Consider the following 13,505-nt stretch of genomic DNA (forward strand, 5'->3'; position numbering starts at 1 on the left):
GCAATTATTTCACCCCAGGATAACTGTAACTCAGTACAACCAAGGAAGACCAGTTGCTTCCAAGAAGACAACTTTTATTTTTCTTCTTTACATATTTATTTTGGATATGCCTTACCTAGATTAAGAGAAAACAAGGATTTGAAAAGCAGAGTATCCCTTTTATTATAATTTCTTTTTACATAACCTTTTCAACCTAGATTCAGGTAACTACCTGTCTCTCCCATCAAAGGAGAAGGGTCCTGCATATTACAACAGGCAAAAAAGGCTTCTAGGAAATAAAATATTTTAAACTGATTCATTACACTTTTTCAATTTTCTTGAGTACACTGGAAAGTGGGAAAAAGACAGGAGGGAAAAATGGTGCTTCGAACAGCCAGACTGTAATAACCTTAGTTAGGTTTAGTACACTCTTTATATTTTTTTCTCCTAACAGGTTCTAAGGAAGTTCAAGTGCTCTATGTGAATGCTTTTCCATACCTCAATGTATCTATTTTTTACTCCCAGTAATCTTGGCCAGTGTTTATCTAAACTCTCTGAAGCATATTAAGTCTCAATTTTGCAAAATAACCCTGGGCAACCACAAACAAGGGGAAAGATGTATTTCTACAAGATGTATTTCTATATCTTGTAGAAATAATATTTGTATCAAGTACATTTTCAGAATTTAGAATTGCTAATTCAAGATGGAGAATATGCTGTGGGAAGAGTCATTAAAAAGGTAGCAGAATTTGATTAAGCGTACGAAATGTAGAATTTTAAGATTAAGAGTTCCTTAGAAGGACAATGAAGTAAACGTATGAGGAGCAGAAAGGAAAAGGGAAAAGAATCTAGTATAAGATAGTTTACTTTAACCAACTCTTTACTTTGCTAGCACCCCTTTTCTCAAAAGGAAAAAATCTTAAGTCCATGAAAAATATTTTAAAATTTATCGCAAACTGCTATAATAATTTACTGAAGCAAATTACAGGCAAATGAAGATGAGTAAAAAAGGGAGAAAGGAGAAAGTTTCTAATTATGGGAACTAACTAGCTGCTTTTGGTGGGGAGGAGTGTGATACAGGGAAGAATATATTTTCCCTCTATCTCATAAAGTTTTTTTTTTTTTAAATGCAGTTTGCCTTTGTGTAGGTGGCTAAAACATCTGATGACTAACAACTGCAAATGTAATTTATGGAGACAAAGGATAAGATAAATGTGACGAAGACAAAAAGTAAGGTGGGGTATAGATGCTAGCTAGTGAAACAGCACAAAATGGACTTAATACGGGAGTGGAACAACTTTGTTGTAGACCCATCCAGTCAATCTTACAATATTTTCAAATTTACTCAACATACCAAAGTCAACTCCAAATCCTTACTGTGGGTAGGAAAGCATACTCTATATCCCTTCTAACCTTATTCCATTTTCTACCCTCACACTGAAGGGGATGGCAAATCTGCAAAACCGAAAAGAAACAACAGTACATTTAAGACTGTTCACTGCAGGTGTTTCACTCCCTGTTCCCTGGCATCCCAACCACTGACACTAGTGGGTGTAAAGTAAGACTCTTTCAGAGATGAGGTTTTGTTACCCTTCTTTTTGGGGAAAAAAAAAATCAAAAGAGAAAACTGATAAACTTTGTAATTTTAGTGTTTGTGAAAAAACAAGCTGTTCCTTATTTTGTTCTCAGCAAAACTTCATTCTTTCCAACAGCCATCATACATTTCTGACAAACAATGAATGGGGCAAGCCTTTAATTCCAGTTTCTGAGGTACGTAGGATAGACTGCCCTTCTAATTCTCTAAAAATGAGCCAAAATAGATTTTTAGTCTTCTGGAAGTTATGAAGTTGTACAAAACTGTCTCTCCCATGGACAGTAGTAAGTAATCCACCTCATGAAAATCCCTACCTCGAGGGAAATGATCATTCCTACAATTTCAGGTAAAAGCCAAAGCATTATACAGATTATTAACTTTGTTGAAGCCTTTCTTCTTCTGAAGTGTTATTAAAAGGGAAACAAAACAGAGCAATTTTCTTTTACTTACAACTGTATGACTCAGACTATTCCTTCACTGATGGCAGTGTCCTTCACTAATTTGGAGCTGGAATGAACCAATGATAAAGCAAAGCAAAGCAAAGCAAAAGCAAAAGGAAAAGCAAAGCAAGGGGCCAGAGCTGGGATAACAGGGAGGTCTGTATAAAGAAATGATGGGGACAAAAAAGAAAATCAACAAATTCACAAGAGAAAACCTTTTATCTGTAATTCAGACCCTGGACAACCTTCCTCACCCCCTCAAAATTCCTAAATCTCGATGCTCTAAAAACTCAGACCACTAATTACCACAAACCTAACATCCTTCCCTAAAGAGGTTTCCGGAAAAGCACTAGGCTACTGTAGTGATTTTGTTAGTGCTGAGGACCAGCTTTCTTTAAAGGCCACTAGAGGGCTATGATTTTAGAGGCTGGCTGTGCTTCTTCAACCCTATATCTTGCCTTCTACAAGTACCTCTTATGCAAAGGACCCCATGTCAGAATAATCTAATCTCTCAGGACCCCATGTCAGAATAATCTAATCTCTCCCAGCCCCACAAAATATAGCAACAAAGACAAAAAAAAAAAAAAATCAGACTTTGTTAATAAATAAGGAATCTCAGGTTCCACAACACAAAAACACACATGTTCAAAGTGCAAATTTCTGCCACTAGTCTGGGACTTTTCTCACTGTCTCACTGATACAGAACCCTGTCGCATGGTCAGAGAGACCATGTAGACGGTAGCTCCCTCCCTGTTGGGAGCCTGCTTGCAAAGCAAGTGAGCAGCACTGAGAACCTTATGGAGGTGCTGGGAGGGGGACTGAGGAAGGCGGTGAGGTGAAGAGGCAGGAGGTGGTCCCCGTGTATCCTTCCTTCCCTAAACCCAGGGGGAATGGAGGGAAAGGGGTGAGAGGTGTGTGCTGTTTTAACAGCTCACCCTGCTAAGGGGCCCTAAAGTGCCAAGTCAAGCTGCCAGCCTCCAGAGATTAGAATTACATGATACTTTGAAGATACATGTGCTGCAGGGGATAGAAGCCAGAACCATAGGGAAGCAGTAAAGGAAGAGAAGGGGTTTAGAGAGTATTAATATATTATTAAGAGTTAAAAGCTGATCCAGAGCACATCAGAGTTACAGGCTGAAAAGGGGGATCTGCTGATGAGCAGGAAGTCTGCCTGGATGGAACTGAGTATAAGAATAACCGTTACTTTAAGAGCTGCTGCTGCTTCTTTGTCTAGCTTTCTGGTAAAGGCAACATCAACTTTATAAAGGGGACAACAGAGGGAGAAGAGGGTGTGTGTGTGGGTGTGGGTGTGTGTGTGTGTTTGTGTGCTGTGATCCACAATGGAAAGAGCAGGCCCTTCAGTTATTTTACTAGATTTTAAATGCTTTAAATTTTTTTTTTTGTCCTTTTTGTCTTTTAAATACAAAGTCTTAGCTGTCCCAGTGCCCAAAGTCTTCCCTTCCTCTAAGGTCCAGTAGAGTCTGAATCTTCAATCAGAACCTCTGTGGTAGCACCGAGTATATCCGAGTTCATGACCAGCCCTTCAGTGCCCCCACTGCTGCCACTTCCCACAAAGATCTTCCCATCAGCCATCAGGCTCACCCGTTCCGTCCCACTACAGTATGACTTTGACATCCCTTCAGCTTCTAGCAGGAGGCACTCTCCAGAGGTGGAGTTTCCCAAGGGCTCAGGAAGAAGAGGAAGACCCTGACCATCTGCAGGTTGTGTCAGGGACTCCGGATTAGTGCCCAAGATATCTGTGCTGGTGATGAGGGCGCCTGCATTGGCAGCCAGAGCTTCGGCAATCAGCACCTCAGGGTGGCTTTTTGCTTTGTGAGCCACTACGCTGTCCTTCTTCTCAAATTTTTTGCCACAGATATTGCAAGAAAACTGGTAGAAGGAGTCTGCATCATGCTTCTTCATGTGCCAATTAAGGGATGCCTTTTGCCGACAAGTAAATCCACAGATCTCGCATCTAAGGAGAGTGAAAAAGGAAATGGCTGATCAAATAGAGAAATAAAGAGACCTCTCATTTAGGGTCAGGGTGAGAATTTAGAGGTCACATTTATAAGTGACAGTCAGTAATATATACTTCTTGTGAAAGATTAGGAAAAGTTAATAGATAGAAAACTAATCTGATTTTTTCTCCTTTCTGTTTGTTTGAAAAAGAGGAAAACAAAAGAAAAATGTGACTAAGTAGCTCCTTTAATCAATACCCACTCTTTAATTTGGTAAAAGTAAAATAGCAATGCCAGCTGAAATGTTTGTAAAGGGTCTAACCCTCAAGTGGGGTATATGCACTTAGACCCCAGATGTTCACCAGTAAATAAGTACTCACTGTAATGGCTTCTCGCCAGTGTGAATCATCCGGTGCACTGCCAGATTGTGGGAACTCTTGAAGGCTCGAGCACAGTATTCACAGATATAATCTCTTTGATCTAAGAAGAAAAACAATGTGGTTATTTAGTGTTCCATTTAGAATCCCTCTTAAGTATTTTTTCCTAGCTTACAACAAGTAAGCAGATGACCAGGCAGGTGAATTTAGAGGAAAAGCAATACTGTTTTTAATGTATAAGCACTCTGGATAAACAAAACTTAAAAGTAAATAATATCATTTTTATCTCTTTTTAGTCCATTCATTCAGTAGCATACGAACCTATTTTAAAAAACAAAAATAAAAAACACAGCTAGACAGAAATATGAGAACTGGAATCCTAATCTCAACTTTACCAGTAATCCAGACCTTGGATAAATTGGTTAGCAAGTAAACAACTACATTTTACATAGCTTTTATTCTTAAAACAGCTTTTTTCACAGACTGTGAAAGCTGAATGCTTACATATAAAGAATCTGGCGTTCAACAACAACAAATGAATTTGGCATTCCCTAAAGAAAAGTGACCCACATATAAAGTGCTACTCATATCTTCTATTTCAGATTTTTAAAAAAGTTACCCAAGATAAACAATTTAAACTTCTCTCAAAAATTCTATGGGGCAAAGGAACACTGGACTTAATTTCTTCTCTATCAAGTGGCTGGAGAGAAAGTGGACAAACAGATGCTCAACATACATTTGCTGAATAAATGGCCACTACCCATCTTCTATGCCTTTTACTTAAAAATTACTAGAAATAGTCACAGTAAAAACACAAGGATAGGGACTTCCCTGGTGGCGCAGTGGTTGAGAATCCGCCTGCCAATGCAGGGGACACGGGTTCGAGCCCTGGTCTGGGAAGATCCCACATGCCGCGGAGCAACTAGGCCTGTGAGCCACAATTACTGAGCCTGCGCGTCTGAGGCCTGTGCTCCGCAACAGGAGAGGCCGCGATAGTGAGAGGCCCGCGCACCGCGATGAAGAGTGGCCCCAGCTCGCCACAACTAGAGAAAGCCCTCGCACAGAAACGAAGACCCAACACAGCAATCAATCAATCAATAAATAAGAATGCGAATTTCTTTAAAAAAAAAAAAAAAAAAAAAACACAAGGATAAGTTAAAAGGCAAACAGTATCCAATTTAATCTTACATTCCATCCCAAACAGTTCTAAAACCAAGTGTGGGAGAAGAGTCAAGTTTTTCTCAAACTTGAATGTACTAAGGACTCACCTGGGGATCTTATTAGATGCAGATGCTGATTCAGTTGGTCTAAGGCAAGGCCTGAGATTCTCCATCTCTAAATGGAGCTAAAGTGATGCCAATGTTTGCTGGTCTATGTTCTACATAATGAGTGGTAGGGTCTAAAAATGCATACTTCTAACTCAGGGACAATTTCTTAGTATCTCTCAGGTCTTGTCCACTTTTCTAGCTCCACAGTCGCATGACAAACCCATGTGGGGCATTCCATTTGCTTAAATAATTATATTTTCAAAGGGAGCCAGTAAACACTAATTTGGAAAAGGAAAACTCTCTAACACTGACATCATAAAACTGTATCAACCAAATATAAATATCTAGAATGGACTGAATTTCTAAAACACTGTTTGTCATAGTAGGCTTGTAATATTTAACTAGAACAATCTAAACTGGTTGTCAGAAATTACTTTTCTATAGGATAAAACAGTGTAGCAGGGAGAAGGAGTGGAGAAATGGCAGCTTCTACCAAGAAACAGTGGAGACAGTATACTCTCTGAAGAAACATAGTGTAATGCAAAGACAGTAGACTTTGGAGTGATTAAGACCTGAGTTTAAATCGTGGTGCTATCAGGTGCCCGGCCCTGCGCAGTAAACAGCACTTTATAGGTTATCTCATTTCATCCTTGTAATAACTCAGTGTTATTGGTAACATTATTAGTTTTATTTTACAAATGAGGAAAAGAGAGAAGAAATTAAGTAACGTTCCTAAGTCACACATTTAGTAAATGATGGAAAGGGTATATATATGACACTGACCATATGACCTTGTGCAAGAGACATGAAATCTCTGTTACTGGAACTCCTAGTCTTACCCTCTAAGGATTATTAAGAATGTAACATATAATAAATACTCAAGTGTCTGGCATGTGCTCAATTACCACTAATTCCCAGCCCAGTTTGTTCCTATGAGCTGCACTGCACTGAGACTGTCAAGTGGATAAAAATGAATGATGTCTGCATCCATTCCATAACATGTATTACAAAGACATTCTGTTTCTCTTTTTGAGTCAACGGCTCCTACAGGAGGTTACATGTAAATTCAGTAGCTAGCCTTCATGACCCCAGGAGGAGCAGACGTCTCGGGAGCGTCTCAGTAGGCAACATACACTATAAGCAGCCTCCTGGCCGCTCCCGCTTTCTCCACAGACTCCTCATTTTCAGCCCAGGTAGTTACTACAAGTATCTATTTACCTGAGGCAGAATTAGAAAACCCCGGTTCTGCTAAAAACTAGCGGTGTGACCACGGGCAAGTTACCTAATGTTGCTCAGCCTCTGGTTTCTTAGCTGTAAAACAAACTTGGTGATGTTGAATCAGAGAATTTAGCTACTTGATAAACATTTTATTTAAAAAATACCTGTATGATGTTTGGCATGTCGTAGAAGTTGCTTCTGGAGCCTGAAGAGTCGTCCACAGGAGGGATGGGGACATACGTATTTCTTCTTCAGCAAATGCTGATATTTAATGTGGTGCTAGAACAGTAAAAGAAAGTGAAGGGGGATAAAAATTAAGGATTCCAGAAAGCTTAGCTTAGCTCATTCCTTTGCTAAGTCAAAAGTGCTGAAGGAAAACCAAATACTCTGTATATGAACAGGAAGCAGTATAATAAAATGATTACAAACATAGGCTACAGAAACCGATAGATGGTGATTCCATTCTGGGTCTGTCATTCACTAGCAGCATGATCTTAGAATATAATACTTACATATTACATTACATATATTACAAGCTCTAGTTCTCATTCGTAAAATGGAGATAATGATTAACTGTGTTGTAGTGTTGTTGTGGGAATACAGAGATCATATATCGTACAGTGCTTAGTGCAGCAAATAGTACGTGACTAAAGAAGCGTAGCTATCATTATTATAGTAGAACCAGAATCAGAAAGTAAGGCCTTAGTCTTATGTTATACTTGCTGCTAAATAAAGATCAAACACTTCTTAAGCTCTAGTAATTAGTATTTCACCTTCATGTTTTCTGCCAGACCTAAATACAAGCTGTATCTTTACTCATTAAAAAAAATCTGGGACTTCCCTGGTGGCGCAGTGGTTAAGAATCCGCCTGCCAATGCAGGGGACACAGGTTCGAGTTCTGGTCTGGGAAGATCCCACATGCCGCGGAGCAACTAAGCCCATGCACCACAACTACTGAGCCTGTGCTCTAAAGCCCGTGAGCCACAACTACTGAAGCCTGCACACCTACAGCCCGTGCTCCGCAACAAGAGAAGCCACTGCAATGAGAAGCCCGCGAACCGCAACAAAGAGTAGCCCCTGCTCGCCACAACTAGAGAAAACTCGCACGCAGCAACAAAGACCCAAAGCAGCCAAAAATAAAGTAAAATAAAAAATAAATTTTTAAAAACATGCAGAATGCACAGCAATTTATATAAAATTATTTTTAAAAACCCTGCTCACTTAAAAAAAAAAGAAACCTAAAAACTAAAAATTTTAGAATTTATTCTAAATAGGATTCAAAAAGTCACTGGTTTTAGTTGCTAATTTTATTCTTTAAAAATACACATTAAAATAAAATCTGTTCCACTGTGTCTTGGTGTGTTGTTACGCAATCATTTCTTGTATCAGGAGTATTTACACCATGAAAAACACTGGAATATTCCAAGATCCCACGGAAATATTTAAGCTCAGGTTCTAAATCACTTAAAAAACAACAACAAAAACTCAACTGAAGTAATTTGATGTTTACAAAAAGATTTTCCTTGACATTACACATTTAATGATAAAGCCTACACAAGTCCACAAACTGTAAACTCTCATGAAGTATGAGAACTAGTAATGGAACGTAACCTGCAAGGCTGCCTTATTTAACGACTTCACTGACCTGCAAATAGCGAGGGTGAGCAAGAACAGTTCCACATCCTTCCATCTCACACCGGACATACTGGATTGGAGGCTTTTTCCTATTAGCGATGTGTCGGAGAAACGTTAGCAACAGAGAAGAGGCAGTCGGCACAGTGGCCAAACTGCACTATAGGGAATAGCTATTTTACAGTATGAAGAATTAAAATCTCTAAGTTTATAGCTTGCACAGAATTTATGTTAGAGGTAACCAGAAACTGCCAAATGTTTAGAGTTTTTACAAAAGAGCACAAAACAAACTAGTAACTCCCCAAAAGGCAAAGAAGTGTTAAAATTTTTAGAAACTTTAAGATCCTGCAATGGAAATAAAAACATAGTAACTCTGCATCGAGGACACTAATGAAGTTGCTTTTGTGAAATTTTTAACTAGCCATTCCCACAGGATAATTATGAGGGCTGAACATGTGAGTGAAGCGCCCACCACCAGAAAGAAGGCACAACACAGCAGAAGGATCAATTACTCACCTCCTTTTGGGTAATCGTGGACTTTTGTCATCTTTTCGCCTTCTTCCTCTCCTGTAATTAAAGAGCAGAGTAACTGTGCACACATTCCAGATTGAAGCTTATATAGTAAAGGAGAGCTGAGGACATATACTCAAGACCAAAGAGCAGGTGGCAGAAACAAAGGATAACCCAGAATACATAAAGACATATCTGGCAAACCAAAAAACGATTTCACTCTGAAGCAATTTCACTTACAAATAAGTCTGCACCACAAGTTAAAATATATACCTTTCATAAACTACACATTTCTATGGAAGATTTGGATAAACCTCAAGGTTACTACTTGAAGACTTGTTTCAGTGAAAAGTCTATCACTTACATTTAATCAATTTAAAAAGTAGAATAAACGCGTCTATTATCTAAAAACCCTAAGAATATAAACTATACTCTCCTTGCAATAGAGACAAAAGCCTACAAACTTAAAAAAAGCTATTTCTGCAACAGGAAATAATTGCTAGCCCAAATTTTCACCTGATCAAGGTTATGACATCACTTGCTTTATTTGCCCCTCTTCTGAGGATCCATATTTGCCGTATTTTCTTGCTATCTCTACCTCCTCGGCATCCCTATAGCTATTATTGTCCTACCCACTCAATTGAACGTCTCTTAAGTATTGCTTTGAATTAAACTTTTGAAGCTTTTGAGCAGAGTCTTTCCAATGAAACTGTCAGCTGCTTGAGACAGCAATATGTATATGTCAATATCATTCCTCACACTCCTACCCTTTTTCCACTAGTGGCTTGAAAATCTGTTAAATTTCCATTTTTAGTAGTAATTGCCTACTCACTTCCTAGGAGGCTCCTCATCTTCTCTAATTTCATTCTCTTCTTCTTTCACCTCTACCTCTACTTCCACTTTTATTTCTTTCTTCTCTTTCTCTTCTTTCACCTTCCCTGATTTTCTCCGTGGCTTTGGGGTTTCCCTGAAAATACAAATATATTTCAACACTGGTATCCAGCAAAGGACCCTTTCAAGGACAACTGTGACAAAAGGGTAAAGCCAGGAGTTATCATTGATTTATTATAAAATTATGCTCCTCAGGCTTCCCTGGTGGCGCAGTGGTTAAGAATCGCCGCCAATTCTGGTCCGGGAAGATCCCACGTGCTGCGGAGCAACTAAGCCCGCGCACCGCAACTACTGAAGCCCACACACCTACAGCCCATGCTCCGCAACAAGAGAAGCCACCGCATTGAGAAGCCCGTGCACCGTAACGAAGAGTAGCCCCTGCTCGCCACAACCAGAGAAAGCCCACGCACAGCAACAAAGACCCAACACAACCAAAAATAAATAAATAAAATAAATTAAAAAAAAGAGAATATGTTCATAATATATAAAATGAATAAATGCAAAATTTAAAAAATTAAAAAAATAAAATAAAATAAAATTATGCTCCTCAGTCCATGAAATGTGGTTTCCAGCCAGCTGTTCCTCATATGTACATCATACATATATTTAGAGCCTATGAGATGACCCGCCCCCTCCGCAAGCTAACAATGCCTTAGAATCAAATCTCACTATAGCTGTAAAGAGAAACAAAAATAAAAAATTCTAAGTATTCAGGCAATTCATGATACCTTAAGATAAAACAGGCAGACATCATAATAATTTGAATATGATCAAAACAAAGTTCTATAAATGGAAGAGAGGGCTGTATGAGGGAGTAATAAGATAATGTTAGATTTGCAAAACAAGTGCATAATTAATTACTCATTTAAAATTAAGTCCATATCCATTAGTTTGGCAACAAGGTGAAATAAAAGCATGCAACAATGCTTTCCTAACTTATTTTTCACTGACAAACCTGAGACATACCTTTCTAAGTGGGGTTTGTAGGTCTCATCTCGTGGATCATCTTTGAATGGTATTTCTTCTTCACTGATCAACATCTCTTCTTCCTCCTCTTCCTCCTCATCACTGCTAAAAAGAAGCAAATAGAGATTAGAAATTCCAGCTATACGAATTATATCTGACTTGATTTTATTCAGTAATTTATTTAGAGGTAGCTGAAGATTTACAGTAAGTTATCTAGGATTTTCATTCTTATGGTGTAGTTGGACTGCAATCTAGCTGCTTTATCCTAAAGAATAATAATTGGAACAAAAAATACATAAATCTTAGACATGCTATCACTTCATTAAATAAAGGCAAGGCAATGATGGCTCAGTGACACTAAGAGTTAAAAAACAATCGACTATTATTTCAAGTAGAAAACAACTTCTGAGTCATGTGATATGACTGACTGTGTTCTACGTCCCCAAGGGTTTAAATATGAAATATGAAAAGTTTCTTACCTAATGCCACCTGGAGACTGATGCTCTTCTGCAACATCTAGAAAAAGTCCAAAACAAAACTTTATCTATGTAGGTATAGATATTTTCTCTCTGCAGCCAAGAGACTCAAACCAAATTACTGCCTAGGATAATTATACAAAAGGAGAATTATCTGCAAAATGTCAAAAAGGAATCCTTCCTATAACACCACACTTACCCCTGAAAGTTAAGCTGTTCTGGTAAATGTTCAACATTACGTTTAAAATCAAGAGGCAACTGGTTATTAAATAACCATACTCTATATTCACTGTACCATAATCAAGCTGATCTGTATTTGGTTCTGACTTGCAGATGAGTTGCAATGAACCAGTCTTGGACCTAGAGCTTCGGGTGTTCTCTGTGTCACGATGCCGAGAGGCAGATGTCCTGCTACTGCTGCGCCAGCCCCGACTAGGCTTAGTTGCGGCAACGGAAACTTCCTGAGGGACAGTAGAACCTTCTTCCTCTTTCTCTTCCTTGGGATCTAAATGAAAACATACACCATTCTTTTAAAGTTTATAGTTAACCAATAACAATCTCTGTATATCTACTATTATAAATATAGTCAATGGAAAGATGATAAATGTTTTTTTTTCTCCCCTCCACCCTGGGGTGGAGGGGAGAAAAAAAAACCTCAGAATTTTACTGATATAATAGAAACAACAAGATAAGAGGAAAATTTGGTAAAACTTATCCTTATTGTCATCAGTCTAAAGAAAAAACTTTGTATGTTGCAAAGTAGTTATTTTACACGTATAGTATATTTTATATATATACTAAAAAATAATGCTAAGAGAAATATACCTAAGATCTAACCTTTTGTTCTATATTTTAACCTTTAGATCTAAGACAGAAGAAACTAAATTGAGTGAGTGGTCCCAAAAAGATGACCAGATCTACTATAAGAAAGAAGCATACGTCTAGACAATTTAATAATCAAACAATGCTTCAAGTAAGTACTGAAGAGGAATTCCATAAAGAGGAATTCCATGGTAGGAATGCCTTCCCTTGATTCTATTCAATAATTTTACTTAGTATATTAGAAGTGAGCCTATATTGACCATGGAAGATCCTTTTAATAATCTCAGAATGGAAGTCCTTTCTAAGAATAGCACAGAATTTTAGGTCTTAAGACTGATACATCTGACTATATAAACAAAGTTTTCTGCATGGCAAATTCCTCTATAAGCAAAGTCTAACAGCCCAACAGAAAAATGGCAACTCAGTAAAAACATATGGTTTTCAGACATATGAACAAACAAAAACAATGACAACAAAGCTCAATCCACTCATAACAAGAGAAACTCAAATGAAAATCATATTGCTGTAGTATTGTTCCCCTAGCATATTGGCAATGATCCAAATGTTTGTATTGGCAAGGCTGTAGGAAAATAGGAACTCTTAATAGAGATAACAGTGTGAACACCAGCAAAACCTTTCTATAAAGGACAATTTGGCAACATCTATCAAAATTATAAGTACATATACCTTTTCACATTAATTTCAACTACTAGGAATTTATCCTACAAAACTATAATCACACTTATAAAACCCACGTCCGTAAAATGTCCAAATATTATATATATGTGTGTATATCCGTGGTATAAATAAATAAATCTATCTATTTATATCTATATATCACAACACTACTCCTGGACAGATTTCAAGAAATTGAGATAAATACTGGTCACCTTCCAGGGAAGGTCCAAAAATACTTCCAGTAATTCCATCTCAAAGTATCTACCCTAGGAAAATAAACTGGCACGTGGAGGTTCACTATAACATGTTTATAATAGCCAAAAGATGGAAACAACCTAACTCTCCATATTAAGGAGACACTGTTTATTAAATAAACCATGGTATATCACCAAGACAGAATAAAATATATGGAGGTATCTGTAAAAAATGACATGGAATTACTGGCAAAAATGTTGTTAAATGGAAAAAATAAAACTTCACACACACACACACACACACACACACACACACACATATAGTATGGTAATTTTTTTTGCTTAACCTTTAAAAAAATGATCTGAAAAACTATAGTTTCCTCCACTGTGGAACAAGGTGGTGACTGGGGGCTATTTCAGCTTTAACTACATTGTTTGAAAGTTTTATGAGAACATATTAAGGTAATGAAATAACATTCATTTGAAATGCAGATATGAATAG

General features: G+C 37.8%; 1 protein-coding gene across 3 annotated transcripts in view; it reads right to left on the minus strand.

Annotated features, from left to right (window-relative positions):
- Positions 1-57: 57 nt before the first annotated feature.
- The window catches only part of ZFP91 (ZFP91 zinc finger protein, atypical E3 ubiquitin ligase), a 31,022-nt gene continuing 17,574 nt past the window's right edge, over positions 58-13,505 (minus strand). Inside the window, exons 3-11 of one of the 3 annotated variants that reach the window (XM_082341199.1) lie at positions 11,605-11,814; positions 11,313-11,349; positions 10,834-10,935; positions 9,809-9,943; positions 8,983-9,033; positions 8,480-8,558; positions 6,999-7,113; positions 4,352-4,451; positions 58-3,988 (exon numbers count right to left, since the gene is read on the minus strand). In XM_082341199.1, the coding sequence (XP_082197325.1) occupies positions 3,478-3,988; positions 4,352-4,451; positions 6,999-7,113; positions 8,480-8,558; positions 8,983-9,033; positions 9,809-9,943; positions 10,834-10,935; positions 11,313-11,349; positions 11,605-11,814 (1,340 nt within the window). In that variant the 3' untranslated portion in view covers positions 58-3,477. Of the gene's footprint in view, positions 3,989-4,351; positions 4,452-6,998; positions 7,114-8,479; positions 8,559-8,982; positions 9,034-9,808; positions 9,944-10,833; positions 10,939-11,312; positions 11,350-11,604; positions 11,815-13,505 lie in introns of all 3 variants that reach the window. The other 2 variants (XM_082341198.1, XM_082341200.1) reach the window with 2 other exon arrangements.

This window comes from Balaenoptera borealis (assembly GCF_965194805.1).
Source record: "Balaenoptera borealis genome assembly, chromosome: 11".
Classification (NCBI taxonomy): Eukaryota; Metazoa; Chordata; class Mammalia; order Artiodactyla; family Balaenopteridae; genus Balaenoptera; species Balaenoptera borealis.